At 43.2% G+C, this 25,529-nt stretch overlaps 1 protein-coding gene across 2 annotated transcripts in view; it reads right to left on the bottom strand.

The window, feature by feature from the left end:
- CLMN (calmin) overlaps positions 1-19,219 on the bottom strand; it is a 122,127-nt gene extending 102,908 nt beyond the window's left edge. For both annotated transcript variants that reach the window (XM_006133696.3, XM_075926637.2), the window contains exon 1: positions 18,792-19,219. In XM_006133696.3, coding sequence (XP_006133758.3) covers positions 18,792-18,873 — 82 coding nt within the window. In that variant the 5' untranslated portion in view covers positions 18,874-19,219. The remainder of the gene's footprint in view (positions 1-18,791) is intronic.
- Between the last annotated feature and the right edge of the window lie 6,310 nt (positions 19,220-25,529).

Raw genomic sequence — 25,529 nt, 5'->3', positions numbered from 1 at the left:
CTGCTGTGCAGATGTACTTGAAGGCTGTGTCCAGACTCAGGGGTTTTTTCGAAAAACGAAAAGTAGCCTTTTTTCGAAAAAACTTCACCTGCGTCTAGACTGCAGCCGCGTTCTTTCGAAATTAAATCGAAAGAACGCGGCTTTTCTTTCGACGGCGGTAAACCTAATTTCACGAGGAAGAATGCCTTTTTTTGAAAGTGCTCTTTCGAAAAAAGGCGTTCTTGAATGCAAACAGGGGTTTTTCGAAAGAGAGCATCCAGACTGCCTGGGTGCTCTCTTTCGAAAAAGCGGCTTGCTTTTTCGAAAGTTCCGCTTGCAGTCTAGATGCTCTTTTTCGAAAGAGGCTTGCAGTCTAGACATAGCCTTAGAGACCACAGGCTTCTCCCTGGTGAACTGTGTGGGTCCTTGAGATCCAGCTTATGAATAGGGTAATTCCCAATGGACTTATTATAGGCTGGGGCATTAACCAGATGTAATGGAGCATCTGCCCCACACCGGCCCTTTAACGCTAAAACCCAGCCCTGGGAGAGGGCGGAGAACAAAGCCCACAGCTGAGGCTGATTTGCCAATTAGGGCCCAGCTGGGGGCTGTATAAATAAGGGCTCTAGGAGGGAGGAAGGGAGACATTCTTGCTGTGGAGCAGGAGAGACTTGATTGCCAGGGAAGCTGCAGGCTTCCTGAGATAGGGCAGAGCTGGGGAGCTCTGGCCTGACCTCACTCCCAGGTTGGAGGGCCTGAGACAAGGCCTGAGTATACTAAGGATGCTGAGTCACAGCCAGAGATAAGACAAGGCAATAGGTCCATACACCCTTGCCAATGATGAGACTGAAGTTTGCCCCTAAGAGACTAGATGATGACTGGTAGTGGGTCATTGAGGCAAGGTAGGTTCAGGGGGAGTGGAGGCTCCCTGGGAGGTGAGGACCCCAGAGACACAGGACTGTTGAAACCTCCCTTGCCCGGCAGGGGGACTGAGAGAGAACTGTAGTGGGCACTGCCAGAGGGAAGCATCCTGAAGGGGACTCCGTACTCCAGGATTTGATGCAGGTCTGGAACTGGAGTGTGGAGTGAGGACACAGGAAGACACCAGCCAGAGGGATGTGCCCTGGTGATGAACTAATTCCCAGTACAACCAGCAGAAGGTGCTGTGGTGGTGAGATGTGCTCTCGGACATTAAAACCATACGGATCTTGTGACAGTCAGCTAACACCTTTAGAGCTGTATTTATAATTATCTTAACCAAGTTCCCATTTCTCCAAGCTATCTGGTGGCCTCAGTAGTAAGAGATAATGACCCCAGCCTGGTTCCTTGTAAACAGGTGCATATACCACAATAATGACCTCTGTAATAGACACTAATTGGCATTTTCAGCATAAGAGCCATGGACTGAATATGCATGGAAAACAACCCACTCCACAGCCAGGTGTAAGACAAGCAAGTCAATTCTTTGAGCCCCTCACAAAAAAAAAATGAGTACCATCAAAGACTTCACTGGTCCTAGAGTCCAGCAGCTGAAGCAGCATGAGCTGCTGATTCAGTCTTTGAATGAACCAGGATTGTAATAAATTTTGTGACCATTACACCTAGGGTGGTCAGCCATCACTTAAGTTTGTGGGCTGTTTTTGACACCCTTATTGCATTGATTTATTTGTCACATAAATAAGGGAAGGTTTTATAGAGCAGCACTGAGCAATGTTAATATTTATTTTCATAGAAGAATTCAGCCTGAAGAAACCTAGTGGTTTGACCAAACACTAGCCACAAAGCTCAAAAAAATACAGTTCTCCTGATGTGTTGTCCTAAACTAGTGTAATCCACACACCTACTAGTGTGATGTGCTGTCCCATCTAGTGGCATTGACACCACTTACAGAGAGAATAATGAGTCTGTTCTACAGCCTTAGCAAAGAGGCAGCTGGCTTGTAGCTTATTTAGTAGAGTTTCATGCACGAAGCACTAGAGGGGTCTCATTTAATTCTGTCCTTGGACAATGTGGGTGTGCCAGCATTACATTAGCAGTGGATTGCATGCCTGAAATAAAAATCATGAGTGTGGCTGTTTGAGATTTTGCCTCTTACAGCATCATGTTAAATATTCAGAAGTTTCTCAGCCCCAGACCTCTGTTTTTTCAATTGCAATATAGGTAAGAAAATGCTAGAAAGAGTTTAGAAAATGTCTGGAAAAGGAAAGGTTCACCAATGGCTAAGTAAATAGCAAATGCTTCCTATTAATATATTTTAGTGCAAAGTAGGATCCGTGAGTTTGTTTGCTGGGGCAGAGCTAGAGCTTTGAATCATGGTAGCCAACTCCTTCTCGCAATTGTTTGGAACTTGTGGAATTCACTATATCTTTCCAGATAATTATTGATTCTGTCATGGCTAAGGTTCAATTAAAGTCAATGTCAATTGCACATGCAAAGAGTTGTATTAACTGATTTAAAAAAAACAAACAAAGATGGATTGAAATGTATTAAAGCTAATCAATAAGTATAATTGACCTTAAACTGAAGCTTATGATAATTGCTTAACTTTAAACTGAAGCTTATGATGATTGCATTGTATACCTGAGGGCAGCAGAAATGCACACTCGAGGGAAAAATACATGGTATACTAAGGGAAATGGTGCATCCCTAAAAAGTCCCTTAAAATAAACCATTGTCCTTTTCTTTTTCATGTGGTTTTCCCAAAGGCCATCACCCTAATGCCATCACATCTGCCAGGGACTCCAAAATCAGGAGATACACAAACACTGGCTTTTCAGGCCTCAAGAGCTGGTCTCTTCATACTGGGGATTATAAGGGATGTGTGCAGTGAAATCTTTTCTCTTTAGATATAGGATATCATCCTCAGGGGCATGATTATTTCCTGACTTAGAACTGGTACAACCTTGAGATTCTGAAAGTAGAATATATTTATGATTAGTGATATTTCTACCATCAAGTGAAGCATTATGCACTAGACATCTAATATTGCTGCCTCCTTGCATTATCAACCAAAACACAGCACCTCTTTCATACACATTTTTAAGACAATTAGATCTCCCATTCCTTTTGATCCTTCTGATAAATACATAGTGTTTGCAAGTTCTAAAAGGCCAGAATTAAACACCTCAAAGCATTGTCTGTCATATGAAGAAGAAACTCAGCCTACCAAGCAAAAATTCATATTCAATCTTGTAACAGTCAAGGTCAATAACTGTATCAACTCCAATAAGGGAACAGAACAAATACTCTTTTTAACATTAAAACTTTATGTCCTTCTAAACAAATGTGTTTCAAAAACTGAGAAAAAGGAAGAGCTCATGCAAGAGTCCCAATGTTTCAAAATAATGCCTTGTCTTGACACAAGGGAGAGTCTTTTAAAGAAAAAAGAAAATTAGGAACTTAATATTATTCAGTGGAATTCACCATCAAGGATAAGAAATCCCCTGCTGGAGAGATGGCATTTGAAGGGCAGATTCTCCTAGTTACATTATAAACCCCAACTTACTCCACTGAAGCCTTTCAGGATTTTACAGTAGACTCAGGCCTAGTAAATTCCTGGCTAAACTGGTGGAATCATAATGACACAAAATGCCCTGCCAGACTGATGGAATTTGAAGTCTCCAGGAGTTATACTTCAGTTAGCAGATAATAGTCACAGGAAGGTAGCTGTGTTAGTCTGATCTTGGTAAAACAAAAAAGCAGTAATGTAGCACTTTAAAGACTAACAAAATATTTTATTAGGTGATGAGGGTTCATGGGACAGACCCACTTCTTCAGATCTTCACTTCTGAAGAAGCGGGTCTGCCCCACAAAAGCTCATCACCTAATAAACTATTTTGTTAGTCTTTAAAGAGTTTCATGACTGCTTTTTTCTTTTAGCAGATAATGTTTTACCTGAAAATAAGTGGCCCACCTTTTGTAACACTTTATTCTCCAAATTCTCCTAGAAATAACACTTAGCCCGGGTCTATACTAAGGCTTTATTTTGAAATAACTCCACTCCCCAAGTTGAATTTATAAGCAGAGCATCCACACTACCAAGCCCATAATTTCAAAATAATGGGTGGTGGAATTTGAAATCTGTACTCCTGCTTTTCATCAGGAGTAACACTAATTCTGAAATAGTTATTTCGAAATAAGGGTAGTGTGGATGCTCTGGTACCACTATTTCGAAATAATTACTCCCCAGTGCTTCTTGGGGCTCTAAGTCCATGGTAGCATGTCCATATTAACAGAGCCTTCCTTAGACTAATTTGAGGCTTCCTTGTACTTAAGTGTTCACTTCCAAAATCTCCTTTACTCCCTAAAAGCCACCGTAGGTCAATGGGAGTTCTATCTAAACTGGGCAGGGTCTTTTTAGTTCAGAGATCCCATCTATGGACCTGGAAGTGCTGAGCTGTCTTCCAGCCTGTGACTGATATACGGTATATGTTGGGGCATTTTAGTGTCCATCGTCTTTGTAGCAACTCTTCCCTTTAAGAACATTTTTTTCCTGTTTGCTCACTTTGTTTGTCTTGCTACTATCTTTGGGCACACAGCCCAATTTGATTTAATTTTTTCTCCTTAGAAGCAGAGTCCCAGACACTATTTCTGAAAAGCGGACTTTATACATTAATAAATATATAATGTTTATAAATAAAATATCATCACCATAGTTCAAGTCATAAAGAAGGAATTTATAATTAATGCCAATAAAAGCTAGAAAGCACTGTGTATTAAGGACCATTCTAATGGGGAATCAGTTTTTTTTTAAACAGAATTAACCATGCACCAATGGACATTTTTATTTGTAAAAGACTTTGAACAGTGGAGACCTGCTTCTCCTCTCACTCTTACTGCTTTTCCACTGGAGTATCCCAAATGACAGGCATAGCACGGACACTTTTAACTGCAAGATTTTTTTTCTTTTCCCTTTCCCTCCCCATCTTCCCTGTTTTTCTGCTATACCTTGTACTTCTTGCTCCATTCATCTGAAAAAGCCAGTTATGCCCATCAAAGTTCATGATACTATCTATGTGTTTTGTTAGTCTCTAGGGGTATGTCTACACTACCCCACTAGTTTGAACTAGTGGGGGTAATGTAGTCATCCGCAGTTGCAAATGAAGCCCGGGATTTGAATTTCCCGGGCTTCATTTGCATGAAGCTGGCCGGCGCCATTTTTAAATGCCGGCTAGTTCGAACCCTGTGCCACGCGGCTACACGCGGCATGGAGTAGCTAGTTCGGATTAGTTCTAGTTAGAAGCCTAATCCGAACTAGCTACTCCGTGCCGCGTGTAGCTGCGCGGCACGGGGTTCGAACTAGCCGGCATTTAAAAATGGCACCGGCCGGCTTCATGCAAATGAAGCCCGGGAAATTCAAATCCCGGGTTTCATTTGCAACTGTGGATGACTACATTACCCCTGCTAGTTCGAACTAGCGGGGTAGTGTAGACATACCCTAAGGTGTCAGAGGACCAGACTTTTTAATTTTTTTCCAAATGATGTTACTGCATCTTTAAATCAGTGTGACACAAGAATTGGGCTCTAACAACATTCTACCCTCACTTCATATGCAGAACACCCAGTGATATCCACAGAGAGTTTCTTCACAATGACCAAGATGGAAATGACATAGGGTTATATGTACCCTTCAGTGCCCAAAATGAATAGAATCCATGCATAAAAGCAGTAGTTACACTTTGGCTGCACACACAATGCTTAAATCAAAAGCCCCTTGAAGTCAACGGAAGTAGCAGCTGTGCCTGGATTGGAGCTGCTCTGTAGTAATTGATGAATACTATATGTTGACCTGACCATTGGGATGTTTACTGAGTGAATATGTAGTTTTTCTTAATACAGGATCATAAGGGGAAAAACAGGTATGAAAGAAGAGGGAAGAGATAGCTCAGTGGTTTGAGCATTGGCCTGCTAAACCCAGTGTTGTGAGTTCAATTCTTGCCAACCCACTTAGAGATTTGGGGCAAAAATTTGTTAGAGATGGTACTTGGTCCTGCTGTGAAGGTAGGGGACTGTACATCCTCAATGACCTTCCAGATCTAGAAGTCAGACAATCTCCATTAATTTTTTAAGGAAATGGAATGGCTCAAGTTAAGCCATCCCTCATCAATGCTAGAGGGTTGTTAAGAGACAGCACCAGGTTTGGAAAAGGCACATATTGAAGATCAGAAGGATTGTGGCAGTTTAAAACAAAAACATTTTCCTGTATGAGTTGTTTGGGGAAACCAGGTGGAGATTCTCAACACCCTGTTGGAGGTGTTTTAAGAAGCTAGGTGACCATCATGTGGGGTCGGTAAGCCTTTGAGTAAGACAGGAGGAACCCATGTCTACAATTCCTTTGTTCCTACTGAAAAAAACAACAACAATGCTTTGGTTTAAGAATAGTGATAGAAATGTAGCCGTGTTAGTCTGGTGTAGCTGAAGCAAAATACAGGACTATGTAGCACTTTAAAGACTAACAAGATGGTTTATTTGATGAGCTTTCGTGGGCCAGACCTGAGGACCATCTTGTTAGTCTTGTTAGTGAGGCCAGACCATCTTGTTAGTCTTTAAAGTGCTACATAGTCCTGTATTTTGCTTGGTTTAAGAAGGCTGTTCATATTCACCACTGGTCACAGACTTCTGCAAGGAAGAACCAGAAGTGCTAGAATTCAATAAGCATTGTGAAGACACAAGATTCCATGACCCAGGGGTTGGTCTAAGAGTGAGAGAACTACAGAATTTTAACCCAGGACAGTACAGACCAGGAAGAGAAAAGTTCAGTTAGCCTGCAACTGCAACAAGGATACTGAAAACCAGGCTCACAGTGTCCAACATATCCAAAGTTGAAGAATGCCATTGTCTGGCACAACCACATGCCTAGTTGTGAACAAGGGAAATAAAATAACTTGAGTCTGAATACTCAAACCGAGTGACACTCCTAACTGCCCATGAGACAAGATATTGATCTCGTATTTAAAAACCCTGTGCACATTGAGGCCTCAATGCTACAATCAACGTCAGCATGCTCTATGCCAAGAAAAACATCCATTGGCTTTAACAGAACTTAGAAAGGGCTGGTATGTGTGGAGTCCCATCGAAATCAGTGAAGCTTCTCACAGAGACCAGAGTCCACACGCATGGATCAGACTGAAGGCCTGGAGCCTAACCAGGAAATTTTACCAGAGGCTCTATGTAAAACAGCTGTTCCACCTTACTTTCTTTGTAAATAATATTGAAGGAGCAGAAGTGAAGGATTTGCCTGCCCAGAGCACTAGTTTGCAAAGTTCCTCCTCTGCTCACATGGTTCATTTTATTTAAGATATTGTTTATTTAGGACAACAATATATTTTTGGTAGCTATCCAGATCCACAAACAAGCCACCTTTAGAAGAAAAATACCTAGCCTGAAATGCAAGTATTTCAATTTGATCATAGTCTTGTAAGGGAAGATATTTTATAAACAAATAAATCTGCAAGACTGCAATATGAAGGGTACAGAAATGAATTCAACGTTCTTTAGATTTCATTGTCACTATAAAATTGTATTCGGCTTTGAACTACATTAGTGTAAATCAGCAGAAACTCCAGGTTTGTTCCAGTATAAAAGCCCAGTGAAGCCAGAATCAGTCCCTTAATATTTTATGTGCGTCATTATTATTTCAGTCCAGCTAGCAGCATCCCCTGAGCATAATACTATTTTAATAATTATATCTTGAGCTCTGCCATCAAAGGGAGTATTATGTGAAAAGATCACAATCGCCTTTCAAGTATTATTGATCGCATCTTTTTTAGGTTCAGCAGGATCTCTGATGGGATTTCTGACTATGGAATGAGAAATCCTGCCTGCTTTCAGAATTAAACCTCATAATCTCTCATTCTACAGAAATCCTAGCTTTTGCTGTTATAAGCTGCATTGAAAGAGGGTAAAGCTATAACTGTTTAAAGCTCTAAACTATTGCACTAAAATGTAACTCAGCTGTTTGCACAGAAATATGCAGCAATTATGATGAAGTCAAAATGCATCCTACAATTCCAGTGATAGTTATAGTAACCTGCATTCATTGTATTTAACTGGAGATAAATAAAAACAGAACAACAGATAAGCAACCATATAATAAGTCTGTTATTTATCTCAATGACATCATTTACCACACCATACTTTATACATATGTGACTGTTTATCTGGTATTTTTACTCCATAATATGTGAATTTTGAAAATCCATTTGACTTATAAATGAAACACAAGATAATATTCTTTGTCTCTTTCTTCCCTCCCATTCCTTCTACTGATCTGCTCTTAACATCTGCCATACTACAGTAGTGACTTTGATCATCATTGCACATAACCACACTGGTATTTAAAAGGATAATGGTAGGTCAAGGAAAGCATTACATAAGAACATAAGAACAGCTGTTCTGGGTCAGACCAAAGGTCCATCTAGCCCAGTAGCCTGTCTGCCGACAGTGGCTAGCACCAGGTGCCCCAGAGAGGGTGGACTGAAGACAATGATCAAGCGATTTGTCTCCTGCCATCCTTCTCCAGCCTCTGACAAACCGAGGCCAGGGACACCATTTCTATCCCGTGGCTAATAGCCTTTTACATTTAGGGGGTATCTTTTAATTGCAACTGAAAGGATTTTTTAAACATTTCTTTTTAGCATTTACAAATACAAACATTGTAGATTTATTTGAACACTTGAAGGTTAAGTCTGCAATGCAGTGCTATTTCAGGATATCAAAGGTATTCTGAAATTGGTATTCCGCATCTTTTGAGTGCAGCCGTTATTTCAAAATATAATGGGCTCGCTATTCTGATGTCCCCTGTAAACCTCATTCCACGAGGAGTAAGGGATGTTTTACAATAGCAATTTATTTTGAAATAAGTGCTATGTAGAAAGCATCAAATTTTGTAATACACTATTTTGAAATTGACTCGAAATAAGCTATGCAATTTGCGTAGCTCAAATTGCATAGCTTATTTCGAGTTATGGGTGCAGTGTCCATCAAAATTTCAATATTATACATCTCTTACATGACAACATGCAGGCTGTGATACTCAGCAAAGACTGTGCAACTGAACCAAAAGATATAAGGACTGGAATCAAACAAGGGTATGTGATAGCACCTACTCTATTTAGTATCTTTTTGGCAGCCATGCTCCAGATTATTGGAGATGACCTCTCAGGAAGAGTTGAAATAACCTTCAGGATGAATGGTAGCCTCTTCAATCTGGGCTGCTTCAAAGCCAAGACCAAGACCAGAACAGCATCAGTGGTAGAACATCAGTACACCGATGATGCCCAAGTCAGTGCCACCTCAGAAGATGGGCTCCAAGCAATCATCAACATTTTTGCCACTGCCTACCACAGGTTGAGACTGACTGTCAATGCACGAAAGGCCAAAGTTCTCTTTCAGCCAACACCCACTATACTGTTATCCAAACCAACCATCATGGCAGCTGACCAACTGCTGGAGAATGTCAACAGCTTCCCCTATCTCAGAAGCTAGCTGTTCAGCAATGCTGACATCGATGATGAAATCCATCATCGAATCTCCAGTGCCAGTGCAGTTTATGGACGTTTATGGAGGCAAGTGTTTGATGACTGTGACATCAAGATGCAGACCAAGATTGATGTTTACAATGTCGTAGTCATCCTAACGTTTCTATAGAAGCTGAAGCCTGGACTCCCTATAGATGACATATTAAAGATCTGGAGAAATTCCACCAAAGGTACCTGAGGAGAATATTGGGCATTGTGTGGCAGGACAGATCGACCAAAGATAGTGTCCTTGCAAAGGCTGAGTCTTGCAGCATTGAAGCAATAATCGCCTACAGGCAGTTACGATGGTCTGATCATGTGATCAGGATGCCTGACACACGTTTGCCTAAACAGATTTTCTATGCTCAGCTGAGGACCGGGATGAGATCTCGTGGCTGGGCAGAGGATGCATCACAGGGATGTTCTTAAGAACACCTTGGTAAAGTGTAGCATTGACGCTGACACCCGAGAGAGGCAGGTGAAGGATTGGGTAACCTGGAGGATCACCATCAAGAACAGTGCCCAACACTTTGAGATGAAGCAGCATCTCCATGAAGAAGATCAGAGAGCTTGACATAAGGAGCATGCCCGGGTCCATATTGGCACCACTGCTGTCAATGCCACTGGAGATAGAGATCTCACATGCAGCCACTGCTAGAGAGCGTGCCTTCCCAGAATTGGCCTAATTTCTCATCTACATACTCATCAGTTATAGGTGTCCAAGGGGAAATCTTATTCGATTTGAGGGATCCCAGAGAGAGATGCACCCGAAAACATGAAAGTAAAATAGCCTAATAGTTGTCTTTAAATTCACTGGCCTGTATTTTTGTCTGCACTAACTAGAAAAGCAAAAATATATATTTTTTTTAAAAAAAGAAAGAGAGACAAGTAAATTAGCTTTCTAAACCTCTTTCAGTTTCAATATGGTGTTTAGAGTTTTGTAACATCTGTTGTTTAAAAATGTGATTTTTAAACTGATGGTGTCCTTTTAACTATAATCCTCTTAACTACCTAGGTATTTGACCTCACCAGGTCACATAAGACAAGTGAGTGGGGTTGAGCCTTGTCAAAATTTGTATGGAAAGTTTACATGGAAAGAAACAGGACATGGTACTGGTGACTGTCATCAGTAGAATACCCTCATGCTTAAAGTTAGACAAATACTTAACTACCTTGTGAAACTGGTGCCTACGCAGGTGACACTCTTCCTTGTGAAGAGATACTGAATCCATGGCCCAGCACAAAAGATACGTCACTAGTTTTACATGTAACTTAACGGAGAATCAGGCCCTCTTCCTTTTGGATTACTTGGAACCAAGAGGTCTTTACTTTGTCAATTCCTGGTTACCGAGTAATTAAACATGCAATCTTACCTTTTTCTTAACTAAGACTGCTTAGATGTCTCTCATTTTGAGAGACTTCACTTTTTAATGCCTTAGTTTCTTATATTCTGTACAGATGTAGTCTTCCTTCGTGTTTGCAGCTGAAACTATGAAACTGAGGTTTTAGAGATATTTACATTAGAGGAATTAATTCACTGAATTTGTTTCCTGTATTAACATTTTTTTTACTCTCTCAATTTGAGTCTTTGTTATACATAGTATTCCACATTTAGACCTTCACAGACTGAGAGGTGTATCTTCACTTAGGTTTTGTAAGGAATAATATTAATTTACAGTTCTACAGTACTTTTCTCCAAGGTTTTCCATGCATTTTACAAATATGAAATCTCAGGGTATATCTACAATACAGAATTTTGTCAGAAAAACGGCTGTTTTTCTGACAAAACCTGAGTTATGTCCACACTGCAGTCACATTCTTCCAAAAGTAAATTGAAAGAACAGAGGGGGTTTTCTGGTGTTGGTAATCCTCTTTCTACAAGGAAGAAGCCTTTTTCCAAAAGAGCTCTTTCGGAGAAAAGAGTGTATAGACAGGAAAGAGGAAGTTCTTTCGAAAGAAGAGGAAAAAGCACAAGTGCCCTGGTGGCTACTCCATCCATAGTAATCACAGCCTAAATGCAAGATAGCATCCATTCAGCGTGGACACTATCTTTCAAAAAAGCGCATTGCTTTTTCAATGTGCTTTTGTGTGTGGACACTCTCTTTCAGAAGAAGTTTTTTTTGGAAGATCTCTTCCAAAAAAGGTTCTTCCGAAAGAAGCCTGCAGTCTAGACATAGTCTCCTATCTCTCACTCACACTAAGTTGTACTTTACAAGCAGTTACTCTAAAATCAGGTTTATTAAATCTGGAAAAGTTGTATGGGTTTGAGATATGTTCCCTACACCTGAAATGGACACTGCAAAACCTTTATGTAGTTATTACTAGTTAACTATTTTTAAGTGTAACCATTGTAGGTATTATTATACCTGTTGTCCCCTTACTAAAGGGGCCTTTGTTTTATTCTGAAAAGACCCTGTGTGTTACAATCCAGACTACAATTCCCATGAGCCCTTGGAAAAAACAGGAAGGAAGGACTCTTGTGTGGGAGAGGGCTTCTCTCCATGTGCCTGAAGAAAAGAGGCCTAGCAGTCTGGGACTCTGCCTTGGAGTTTGGAACTGAAGGGGAGCCAGGCTGCTGCCAAGGACATTGATCCAGTCCAGGGGCTGTTGGAGTGCAGCTACAGACTGGGACTAGATGCCTGTTGGAACTGGGATTTAGCAAGCTGCTTCCAATAGGCTCAGCATGAGGCAGTAAGTTTCTGGGCCTTGTTGAAAAAGTGCTGCCTGGGACAGAGCTGCTGTCTAGCCTGGACAGAATCTCCACTACAGCTGCAACATCAGCACACCAACGCAAGCAAGTGTCTGGGACTGTGAGTCTAGGGGTGTGCACACTCTGGGGTAGGGTCACTGTTACTACAAATGTTAGCTATATAAGCTTCAATTATTGTTATGTGTTTTGTTAATGCTATTCATTGCTAAATCTGTTAATCCGTGTATTTAAGTTAAGTAAAGATTGCTTATTTTAAAGTATTCTATTAGATGTATATGATTTGTAGTTGTTCTGGAATTAGATCCGGATTTATGTTGGAATGAGTATGTTCCTGGAGGCTCTCAAGGCACACCAGTGTGTGTACAAGGCCAGCCAGTTGGAGGCACCGCCATTTTACATTCATTGCCAGCAAGGGACTGCAGCAAGGGGGGTGGATAGGGTTTTCCCCAACTAAACACCATCACCACTGGGGTGCTCAGGATCTCTTTTGGGTTAAAACATCAGGTGCCCAGGCACACCTGTGAGTGTGACCTGCTCCCCAGTAACCCGGGGAGGAAAAGGGGAGGTTACATACCCAATATACATATTGGTAAACAAAGACAGAACTCAACATTTTCAAAAACAATCCACTAATTCTGAAAATCTTTGATTTTAGATGTCTGGCTTTGAGACACATAATGCCTCATTATTTAGTATTCCTGGGCATTTGAAGTTCACATTGGCTACAATAGAGGTTGTGAGTGTGCAACACCTCTGAAAAGCAGGTTATAGGTCTTCAGTTGAGTACCCAAAACATGACACACCCAGAATTAGTGGACACTTGAAAATGTGGCTCTAAATGACTTGCCCAAAACAAAACCTACTGAAGTCATCAGAAAGTTTCTCATGGATTTCAACTGATCATTGCATCAGAGTGAGGAAAAGGACCCATGAGTTTTGATTCTAGTCCACTCATCTCACAGCTTTACAACCATAGAACTCTACTGTCCAGTTATTGTACTGAGTATTAAAATTGTAAGAAATGAAAACCACAGTTTTCAATAATTACTATAGTACCTAACTTCCTAAAGGTGCATAAAACCTTTGACTACAGAAGTGTCCCTCTCTACATATATCATTCTAACAAATGTAGGGAAAGACGCGTACAGTATAATATACAGTACTCAAGAGTGTTACGGAGCACTAGATCATAATAAAAAATATTCTTTCAGGAATTATTTTCTTTAACAGATGTTGCTTCATTCTAAAAAATAAAGCTAGACAGATGAGCAACTCATAGCTATTTTGGAAAGTGCCTAAACTAACCTTCCTGCTGGGAAGATTTTAAAATATTCATACATTGTAACAAAATGTTCTTGCTGTTGTGATAAAAATAATCATCTTCTGTTAGCTGAAAATTAATTCTTGAGTGTTTCATTGCTGTATGAAGCACTTGGACATTCAGTGCATTTTTTCTTTTCTTTTTAGTGTTTAGAGGAATATGCTACAGAGAATTTATGAATAGAGCATATAGCACAAGGATATATATATATATATCAAAGGCACCTAGTTGCATCATAAAAAAATAGGAGAGAGAAGCTCAGAGGTTTGTATATCAAGAAGCTGGGTACTTATTTGACTTTTTTCTTTCCCTCAAATTATCGCTCTTCTGACTCTATGCCCTGAAATCACTCTGGGTCGTCTTATCTAAAATGGAAACTGTTCTTGTGGCTTTTAGCAGCATTTACCTGAGATGGCCTGTTACTATCACTTCTTATTTTAAAAAATTGAAAATAGGAGTTTTTAATAAAAAGGGAATGTAAAAATCCATCAGAATATGGCCACATCTGAACAGCCAGCTTTCAGTTCCATTTTTAAAACTGACATTTATTTTCTTATATACCATGGTTCAGTAGCCACAGTAGTTAACAGCTTTCACCGACTATGCCAGTTTTAATCTTTTAGTGAAAAAGCAGAATGTTTGCACACTACAATCTACCCTCAATTAATTTTTTAACAGCAGTGTAAAGTTATCAGGCCTAATTCTGGTTTCATACTAATGTATAAATCGAGACTAATTATTGAACTCAGTAGACCCACACAACTGTAGAAGCTGTGTAAAAGGAGAGCAGATCAATTCCAGTAACTAACATGGCCTCAGTGCTTAATTTATGCCAGGTCTAAACCCAGGTACCTCTATGCTTGGTAGTTCATAGCATTAGCACTGGCACATAAGTTATGAAAGTAAAACAATTGCTTGAGTCCTAGCACCTCTTTCCTTACAAATTAAGCACTGCATGGCCTATGAGCAATTTTAACTTACACAGGGATTTTAACATGTAAATTGTACTTCAGTGAATTTTATAAAACCAGAGACAAAGAGAGATTCTGATGAAATCATAAACCATAAGTGCAGAGTCCAGATAGTTTGTGAAATCAAAATTTTAGTTTAGTCGCTACAAAACTAAAAAGGTTGAAGAATTGCATTAGCTATTTAAAAAAAAGAAAATAATTCTTCAGCAATGAAACAGCGTGAGAGGGCATTTGAAGTTAAGGGCACAACTCCCATTGACTTCAATGAAGCCAAGATTGAGCACAAAATACAGTTAAAGCTTTGTTATCCAGCACCTGAATATCCTGAAAACTCAGTTAACCAGCATCACCCCCAACCACCAAACCCCATGTTTACGGGTGTGCACACTCCACTCCCACTGCACAGCCAGCTGGCTTGATGCCTCCAGCCATTGCAGGGCTTCTGATAGCTGGCACTGCCAACTGCCATCATCCTTAGGTGCCTCCTTCCCCCTCGGCCAGCCTCAAGCTGTCGGGAGCCAGCTTCCAAGCAGCTGACCTGCTTGTCTGCCTGCTGCATAGGATGGCTCTGTGACTTGGGGGGAAAAGTAAGGATAGCCAAGCATTCCCAAGGAGGAGAGGTGTTGGTCACCAGTTTCCACCAGGTAGTGGGCAAAGCAATAAGCTCAAATATCTGGCACATTCGATTAACCAGCATCCTCCATTTCCCATGAGTGCCAGATAATAAAGGTTTTACTGTAATCATTTTTAAGCCATGCTACAATAAAAGCATTTTCCCCATGTGAAAAAATGATAGGGGACCTATTTAAATAGACAATAGATGTATTAATACAGATTGAAATGGTGTATCCCACAAATACGTACAGGAATTCATAAACTGTTTATAATACTGACAGTAATCTACAGATTCTGCAACTGATACAGTACTGGTGTCCTATAAAAATTATTAGATTTGGATAGAACTAATGAGATTTATAAACTGAGGGCCAAATTCTATTCTCAGCACATGTAACTGAAATCAACATCTTGCCCTTTTTATAAAAATTTGCTCTCAGCTAGGGGCAGCATGTTGCAGTAGATATGGAATTGAAAGGCAGAAGACTTTGGCCCTCATTCTCAAAGGTATTCAGGCACCTAACTCCCACTGAAATCAATGGAATGTAGGCACCTAGTTATCTTTAAGGGTATGTCTAAACCACATCCCTTTTTTGATAAAGGGATGTAAATTAGACATATCAATATTACACATGAAGCCAGGATTTGAATTTCCCGTGTTACATTTGCATAATGGCGGCTGCGGCTTTTTTTTCAAAACGGGGCTTTTCGAAAGAAAAACGGCCATTTATATGGAGATCGATCGAAAATAAAATCCTTTTTTGAAAGCTCTTGTACTCCTCATTTTCGAAAAGCCCCATTCCAAAAAAAAGCCACGGTCGCCATTATGCAAATGAAGTGCAGGAAATTCGAATCTCTGCTTCATTTGCAATTTCGATATGTCTAATTTACATCCCTTTATTGAAAAAGGGATGTAGTTTAGACATACCCTAAGAGTCCAGGCATTGGGCTTTATTCCTGAATTTACCATTGAGTTTCTGGGTGATGCTGAGGAAGTCTCTTAAACTTTCTGGCTGTGTGTAGACTGGCCAGTTTTTCCGGAAAATCAGCCGTAAAAGGGCCAGTGTAAACAGCTGAGATTTGTTTTCCGCAAAAAAGCTTTTTTTTGCGGAAAAGCACGTCTAGATTGGCCACGGACGCTTTTCCGCAAAAAGTGCTTTTGCGGAAAAGCATCCGTGCCAATCTAGATGCTCTGTTCCAAAAATGCTTTTAACGGAAAACTTTTCCGTTAAAAGCATTTCCGGAAAATCATGCCAGTCTAGACGTAGCCTCTGAGTGCCAGGACCTCCTCAACTCTAAAATGCAGATAATAATTCTTATTCACTTTTATAAAGTTATGAGATCTATGATTTAAAAGTAATATGTAAGTGCTAAGTATTATTACTTTATAGAGTTACCCCATTTTATATATTCTCATCTGATGCATTTTCCCCCTTCAATAGCCAAGGCAAGACATGTCTTTCAAATATCTTATACTGTACATGCAGAGGATGACAACTAATATTCATAATTTCTTTTATATTGTAAGAAGGGAATGTGGTTTTTCACACACTCAGAGTTGTCCAATCAAATTTGCTGTGCACGATAGGCTATTCCCTCAGCAGGACTACAGGAATTTTAAGAGAGAGGGCTCTCTACTATCCGTCTGTGCATCAAAATATCTTTAAATTTCACAGTGGGTAATGAAGTTTAATTCTTAACAAATGATGAGGAGGTAAAGAAAAGAAGAGGTGATATAATTCTTCTTTTATGGAATCTTTTCTTCAAAAATATATCAGGGAATCTGGGTAAAATCATATTGTGTATAATCAGAGCATAGTTATCAACTTGAGTAATGCAGGGGACTTTTGAAGAATAAATTCACAGTCCATGCTAAGACTTGAGACTGACCCAATCTCCGCCTTCCCCCCCCCCCCCATTTGAATAAATTCAAATCTTAATATTGGGGCGTTCCACAGGCAGAACACCACTTTGTCCCACAAATGGACAGCTAACAGACAGGCTGATTTTGATCTCCTCTCAAGTAAATTAAATATGTAATAAAACTACCTTCCAACAAATGCAATGTCTCTTCCAGCATGTGTATCACTTTAAATCATTGGGCATCAACTGCAAAAAATGGCCAATACTCCAAGTCTTTTACTTTAATAGGAGATAAGAGTTTATATCTCAATTTAATGTAAACTGTTGATTAAGATGATTGGTAGGTTACATTAAACAAATTGTGTTTCTATAGGAGAGTTGTTCTTTATTGTCACATCAGTTCATGTTATCTGTGTCAACCATGGACAGCTGAAGACAGGGAAACAATTTTGGAGAAAATGCTTTATCGGGACGGCACTATTTAACTGTAATAGTTACTTATTCTGTCTTTCTGTAGGACATAGTAGCTACACAGAAATGTATCTGATAATCAATGAATCAGCTCTGTCCATGCACATTTAACAGTAGCTCACAAGGGGCTATGTCACCAGTTTAATCAGCTGGTGGGCTAAATTCTGTACAGTTACCATAGTATGAAACTGGAGCAACCATATTAACTTCAGCTCAGTTACTCCAAAAATGTGTGTAAAGAGCAGAATTTGCCTCCAAATCTGTGAAGCAGTTTGAACACATTCCAATTGAAGTAAACAAGCAAAGCTCCCAACAATGCAGAATCAGGCTTTGTGCTCATGTCTGGTCCCCCCCAAAATAGTGTTGGTTCACTGTTTATTACAGAAGCCTCTCCAGCTGGCGTTATAGCTCAAGCTGTAGTGTCCAGGCTCCTAAACTAAGCTTCAGAGGTCCCAGGTTCCTATGTAAATGGATGTCTTTACATTAGGGTTAGAGCTACGTCTGTCCATGGTTAAAACAAAAGAGCCCCAGCATTTCCCTCAGGGTGACTGCCTATACTAGCCTTCTGCTGATCAGAATAGGGGTCCCTCCTTTTGAGTGTTCAGCCCCGTTTGAAACCTTGGCAGGCTCGGACTTCTGACCCTCCCAAGATGTAGATCCTCCCCAAAGGAAGAAGACCTTAGCTGTTACTCCCTCAGGAATGTGACTGGTGGTGGAGGAAGCACTGCCTGAAAGTAACAACCTACTGCAACACCTCAGCAACTTTCTCAACCCCCTTCCTCCTTCCTTTGCCCTCCCTTTCTCACTTGTTTCCTTCAGCTGGTGATTTTGGTCCGGGTGTCTCTCGTTTAAGGAGATCCCCGAATCACAGCGCCAGACTCGGCGCAGAACCCCCCCCCCCCCCCTCCTTCCCGTGAGATCTCCCACTGCCAAAGCTGTTTGTTCCCTTTTGATCTAACCTGTCCCAACGTGGAAGTCCAGCCCTCACACTCCGGAGTCCTCCCCCGCCTCCCAATACAGAGATTGCCGCAGGCAGGCAGGTAGGCAAAGCGGGAAAGAAAATTAAATACAAATCTGCCCCCCACGCCATCCCAAAGCCACCCCTCCCCCCGCCTGCCCAGCCAGCCCCCCCCCCCCCCCCATGCGCCCCCGCTCCAGTGCACAAACGCCACACACGGGCTCGTCTCCCACCCAGCTCGAAGGAAGCGGCGCGGCCAGGCACGGCCGGAGTGGAGAAGGCAGGCGGGAGAGGGGGACGGAACCGGAGTTTCCCGGCCCCAAATGGAATCCAGCTGGGAGCCAGAGGCTGGCGTGGGGGTGGGGTGCAATGGAGGGATATTTACCTTGGAGGTTTTGCACTCGGATGTCGCTAATCTGCCCGATCAGCTCCTCCCGCTGAAACCAGTCCCACTCGTGCCCTGCCATGGAGGAGCAGGCGGGGTGGGGGCGGACACAGAGCGCAAACGGGGACCCCCCTTCCCCAAGACACGCGCACAACCCGGGTCTGGCGCCGGGAGAGAGGAAACAGCGGGAGGAGAGGCGGGGCGGGGGAGCAGCCGCCGGCTTAGGGGGCAGGGAGACAGGCAAGGGGCTCAAGAAGGCGCTGCACGCAGATAGCGGTGGGGGGGGGGGGGACAGCCGAGGCCCCTGCGCACAGGGGAGGGGGCCGGGTAGCCCAGCAGAGCCCCCCGCGGCAGAGGGAGCAAGGGAAGGGGAGCCCGGCGCAAGCACACAGCGAGGGGGAGAGGGACCCAGCCGAGGAGCCCCCACGCCGCTCCCTGCCCCTCTCTGCAAGGGGCCAGCGGGCGGGAGGGCGGTCCGCTCCCAGCGCAGCCCTGGCCGGATCAAGTTTTTACAGCTGGCGCTGAAGTCGGAGGTTCCTAAGTTGCATATTGTGATGCCGCCTTGTGTCGCTGAGCTGACGCAGCCGCGGGTTGGGCAGCGGCAGCAAGGGGAAGAGTCTCCCCCCCCCCCCCCGCACCTGGTTAATAGTTACTGGAGAGCCGGGCTTGGTGCGCGGACCGCAAACAGGCACCTTCCAGCCCCCCCAGCTCTCCCCGCCTCCCGGGGCAACCCCGAACTAATACTGGGCTCCGCTCATGGAAAAGAAAGTGAAAGCCCAGGCTCGGGGAGCTGCTGTAAACACCCCCCTGCCTTCCCGCGGGGGTCGCCGCTCCGGAGCGCAGCACCAGCATCGGGGAGCAGCGAGAGTGGAACCCTGCAACCGCGCAGCCGGATCTGGACGGGACACAGCAGCGCAGCCTTGGGGAAGCCGCAGGTAGCCCCGCTGGTCTGTGCCCACTGGGCTCTTTCGGCATCTCTGTCAGAGGCCACCGGAAAATCCTTTTGCGCGGCTCGCATACGGTCTCCTCTCTCCTACACACTCCGTGGAGCCGCGCCATTTATTTTAAGAACAATGCCCACGTTCCCACTGCTCCTCTACCCCTCCCCACACTCCCCACCCACACAGACACATCAGGTGGGAAGGACCAGCCGTTCATTTGTTGTCCAGCTCCCCCACTCAACACTGGCCAGTTTACAAAGGTCAAAAGGGCAGTCCTCGAAAGAGAATTGCACACATCAAGAGACATCTACAAAAGAAAGGGAAGAGGGAGGGAGTGGCCTGCAAAAGAATTGTTCCAATCAGTATTAAATAAACAATCGCCGCTAGTAATTAAAATCATGGATTTGGCAACTGATGTTGCTTCTTGTTCTGTCTAGGCTGGTGAGCTTTAGTTGTGGTCTGTTGTGACATTTATGGGTTTTTAGTATCATGCCATATTTGAATAATTATTGGACAAGGAGGCACTAGGATTATTGAGTTTAATTACTTCAGTGATGGCTGTGGTATAAAAACCTAAATAAATAATAAAAACATGTACACTTTAAGTTATTTAATCTGTGCACTTCATTTTTTAATTAGTATGTTTTCCTTGCAAATCCACACAAACAATGTTAAAAAGAAATCATTAACACAACCAAGTACTACTAGCAGAGTATGATTAGTTGGATTAATAATTACCTGGAGTGTGCAAATGTTAATGCCAGTGTATTGGAACTTGTAGAGTTTAATATAACTGAACTAGGATCTGCAGGGTGCATCATGCAAAACTTTAAAGTACTTGTGAGATGCTAGATAGATACTGGTGCCATGCTCTCAAACTCTTTCACCTAGCTCGGGAATGCACGGTTCCCAGAGCAGGTCTAACAACTTAAATTAGAATAGGGATGTAATAGTATAGTCGATTAACCAATTAGCAAAAGCTTAATAGTTAATGCTACAGACTATACACATTCCCTCCCCCCCTCTTTGCCAGTACATTTTTTATCAGCCGGCTCAGTCCTGGTTTGTGCCAGGTTCAGGACCTACCCCTGCTGTGGTTCTGCATTTAAAGTGTATTAGGAGCCAGGTGGGCAGGCAGCCTGGCTCAGTTCTGGCTTGCACTGGGTTCAGGAGCTCAGATCCCCTGCCCCCCTCCTCTCCCTTCCCCTGAATCAGAGGCAGCAGTGCAGGAAGGCAGCCAGTCAGTCTGTGTGGGAAGCTGGTTTTTACACTGGCTCCCCTCACAGACCAGCTCCTGCTTTGCGCTCCACTCTGCTGCCTTTGATACAGAGGAGTGGCGGGGCGCTCCTTGGGAGTGAGGTCGGAGAGCTACGTCTACGCTGGCGCGTTCTCACCAAAAACTCTTTTGTGGAAAAGTTCTTCTACAAAAATTCTTCCAGAAGAGAACGTCTACACTGGCATGTGCTTTTGCGCAAGATATGTGCTTTTGAGCAAGAGCATCCGTGCCAGTGTAGACGCTCCCTTGCACAAGAAAGCTCTGATGGCCATTTTAACCATAGGGCTTTCTTGCGCAAGAAATTCATGTTGGCTTTCTACACTGGCCTCTTGCGCAGGAACAGTTGCGCAAAAGGGCTTATTCCTGAGCGGAAGCGTCAGAGTTCTGGCGCAAGAAGCCCTGATTTCATACATTAGAACATCAGTTTACTTGCGCAAGAACACGCGGCTAGTGTACACAGGCAGCAAGTTTTTGTGCAAGATCGCGGCAGTGCAGACACAGCCTGAGAGTATAGAATAGTCAAGTAACTGGTAAGAATTCTTGAAGTAAATTGACTATTCAGAAAATACCGGACATATTCAATGTCCGGTATTTTCTGATTTTTCCGGATGCACACCGGACGGAAGCCTGGCGGGGGCCGGGGGAGCAGCTGGGAGTCAAAGCTGGCAGGCGGGGCCACGATTGCTGCTGGAAGCCCTCAATTGGTTGAGTGTGAGGAGAGGAAGTCTCCTCCTCATTTGTGCGTCGCCGGGAGCCTGCACAGGACAGGCAGCAAGTGTCCAGGTCAGTCCCGCTCCCCGCCAGCCAATTTGCTCACTCCCCCCCTTCCAGCTGGCCGTTCTCCCCTACTTTCCCTCCTGACCTTCCCTGGTCACCCCCCCTGCACCTCCCTAACTCTGCTTCCCGTCAGCCCGTTCCTCTTCCTTTTCTCCCCCGGCCAGCGCCGCAGCACCTCTCCCCACTCCCGCCAGCTCTGCTTCCCGCCCCCCTTCCTCCCAGCCTCCCCCGCTGCACCCCCCTCGTCAGCTGTGCTTCCCATTCTCCCTTCCTCCCGTCCCCGCCCCCGCTGCACCCGCCCCCGCCAGTTCTTCTTCTTGCTCCCCCTTCCTCCTGGCCAGCCCCGCCCCCTTCTGGCTGGTCTCCCCTCCCCGATACTCCGCGGCCAGCCCCATTCCACCCGCCCCCCCCATGACCAGCCCTGCTTCCCGTTGGCCCTCCCACATCTCCCCTGCCCCACCATTAGCTGTTTCCAGGCCCCCCCCTTTCCAGCCAGGCCTGTCCTTCCCCCTCACCCCAAGTGTGTCCGGATTATTTTTTTTTTAAATGATTACCTTGGCCCCCCCCCCCTTTTCTTTCCTCCAACAAAATTTTTTCTCTGTGTTTTTTTTTTTTTTTTTTTTTTTTTTTTTGCAGGGCGGGGAATGTTCGGTATTTTTCTTTCAGCCATCTGGCAACCCTTCTACTAGCATAATTATCATCTAGATTATAGAAGGTAAAGATACAGTCCCTCCTCTGAAGAGTTTAAAAATGAACAGGACAAAGAACAGAAGTAGTTTAATTGGGAAAGGGATACATGCCTTATGTTAATTCAGTTTGTATTTAAACATCTGACACATTTCGTGTAGGCATCCAGGGAGAATTTGGTAAAATATACAGTGTTTAGGGATGCAACTGAAAATAGAGCAGAGATGGTTGTAGGAGCAGTAGATGCAGTACAGGGCATGAAGGCTGACATAAGTCAGTGGAGAGAACAGAAAGTGACACAATTGGACACACGGTCAGATACATTGGGAGAGGCAGAGATTTTCAAGGATATGTATTTACTCCTGATATGCCGCTCAGGGGCACAGGACTCAAGCAAAATGCTCAATAAAACTCCTTCTATTTAGTACCAAAAAGTATGTTTCATTCAGGTGGGGAGGAGTGTTGAAAAATTATGAGTTAGGTTACAAAAAATTATGAGAGGGTTTTTCAAGAGATTTTTTAAAAATGGCTTTTTAATTGCCTTTTCTTTTAATCCTTTTAGAGACATGTTTCCCTCCCATAACCATTGAGGGCTAGACATTTGTGTAGCCCCCTGCTTGCTTGTAGTGGCACTCTGTCCCCCTCTAGTGGTGGATAGGCCTCCTAGAAATTGATGAGCCTGCCACAGCCTTGGCTAAGAGACATCTTTTAGCTCATGCTGAAGTGTAGACAGAGGTTCATGCATTAAACTCCAAAGATTCCAGGTTTGATCTCTGCGACCAGTTCCCTTCATGGGTCAATGTGACACTGACGTTTAAAAAAATATAAAAGCAGAGAGTCTTCCATAATCATGACTCCAAATTTCATGAGACCCACACTCAAAATCAGTGAGAACTTGTGGGAGAGGATTTCTATGAATAAGCTACATGCTTACGTGACAACATGCAATGAGAACAGGGCTATTTCTTTTAGACAAGTAATGGACAAAGTTTTTGATTAACAACTTAGTTGCCTTTTGATTTTTAACGCTACGTTTATTGATGCTTAATTAAATCCCTTACCTTTCACTGATTGCCCAGGACAACACTTTAAACACCCTGAAAAGAATCTAAAGTATAATGTCAGGGGTTAAAAAAAAAAAAAAAAAAAAAGATGGCACACTGGAAAGTGGTAACTCTGACAGTTCGTACCGCACCTTGCACAATGGGGTCCTGACTCCGGATCCATGACTGGGGCTCCTAAGAACTATGATAAATAATATTAACAGCAATAGGATGTTCCTGGAGAACTGATATTACTGTATCTCTTTTCAGTTTATTTTGTAATCTGTGTCTATATGTTATTCAGATACCTGTAAAGTTTATTTGCTAAATATCTGTTACATAAGAACGGCCATATGGGGTCAGACCAAAAGTTCATTTAGCCCAGTATCCTGTCTGCCAACAGTGGCCAATACCAGGTGCCTCAGAGGGGATGGGCCAAAGACAATGATCAAGCAATTTGTCTCCTTGCCATCCATCTCCAGCCTTTGACAAACAGAGGCCAGGGGCACTATTCCTTACCCCCTGGCTAATAGTCTTTTATGGACCTAACCTCCATGAATTTATCTAGCTCTTTTTAAAACTCTTTTAGGGTATGTCTACACTACCACCCTAGTTCGAACTAGGATGGTTAATGTAGGCAACCGAAGTTGCAAATGAAGCCCGGGATTTGAATTTCCCGGGCTTCATTTGCATCTTGCCAGGCGCCGCCATTTTTAAAGCCCCGCTAGTTCGAACTCCGTGCCCGCGGCTACACGCGGCATGGACTAGGTAGTTCAGATTAGGCTTCCTATTCCGAACTACCGTTACTCCTCGTGGAACGGGGTGTACCGGTAGTTCGGAATAGGAAGCCTAATACAAACTACTTAGTCCATGCCGCGTGTAGCCGCGGGCACGGAGTTCGAACTAGCGGGGCTTTAAAAATGTCGGCGCCCGGCAACATGCAAATGAAGCCTGGGAAATTCAAATCCCGGGCTTCATTTGCAACTTCGGATGCCTACATTAACCACCCTAGTTTGAACTAGGGTGGTAGTGTAGACATACCCTTATAGTCCTAGCCTTCAGAGCTTCCTCTGGCAAGGAGTTCCACAGGTTGACTGCACTGTGTGAAGAAGAACTTTACTTTATTAGTTTTAAACCTGCTACCCATTAATTTCAGTTGGTGTCCTCTAGTTCTTATATTATGGGATTGAATTAGTGGATTATATATTTAAAGATAGGGATGTGAATGGGTAACCAGTTCACCAGTTACCCAATAAGCATCACCCTTACCAGGTGATTGGAGCAGGATTTGGCAGCCTCGTGAGGTAGGGGCTGCTCCAGCTGGGCTGAAGTAGTCCTACCTGGGATCCTGTTTAATCACTTAACCGGTTAAGCTTAAGGTTTAACCTGTTAACTGATTAATCAGGATTTTACATCCCTAGTTAAAGATAATCTAATATATAAAGGAGAATGTTTGTATGTTTGTACTCTAATAATTTGGACACTGTAAGAGCTTCCGCAACCAAACTTTGCATGGGATAACCTTTCATCCAGGAGAGGGTTTTAAGGTACTGTGGGAGGGAAGAGATGAGAGATCGACACTTCTCCCCGGGGCTGCACATAGCTTGGCAGTGCGGGGAAAAGCGGCTTCCCGGGGGAAACAGCGGGGACAGTCACTCACTAAGGCCGGTGGGATAAGGAAGTGAAGGGCGGGCTGGGCGCTGGCGGCAGGCGCTGGCGGCAGGCGCGTGGCTCCCTTCCCCCTCCATCTCCTCAGGCTCCTCACCTCAGTTATATAAACTGTCAACTTATATTTCAACAATGTATACTAACTCTATTTTTCAGTAACTCACTTTAATTATTGAACAGATTATATTATTTTTCCTAAAAAACTTTATCAATGCACAACAAATTGCATTTTTTAGCCCATTTTATAAAAATATTATGCCATTAAAAAAAAAGGCAGCTAAGAAGAAAGACTGCAGATGCAAAAAGAATGGCTTTATCAAGAGCACCTGAACGTGTAGAAGAGAGG

Source organism: Pelodiscus sinensis, chromosome 5 (genome assembly GCF_052426305.1).
Source record: "Pelodiscus sinensis isolate ZL-2025 chromosome 5, ASM5242630v1, whole genome shotgun sequence".
Classification (NCBI taxonomy): Eukaryota; Metazoa; Chordata; order Testudines; family Trionychidae; genus Pelodiscus; species Pelodiscus sinensis.
This window is presented reverse-complemented; position numbering and strand designations above follow the sequence as displayed.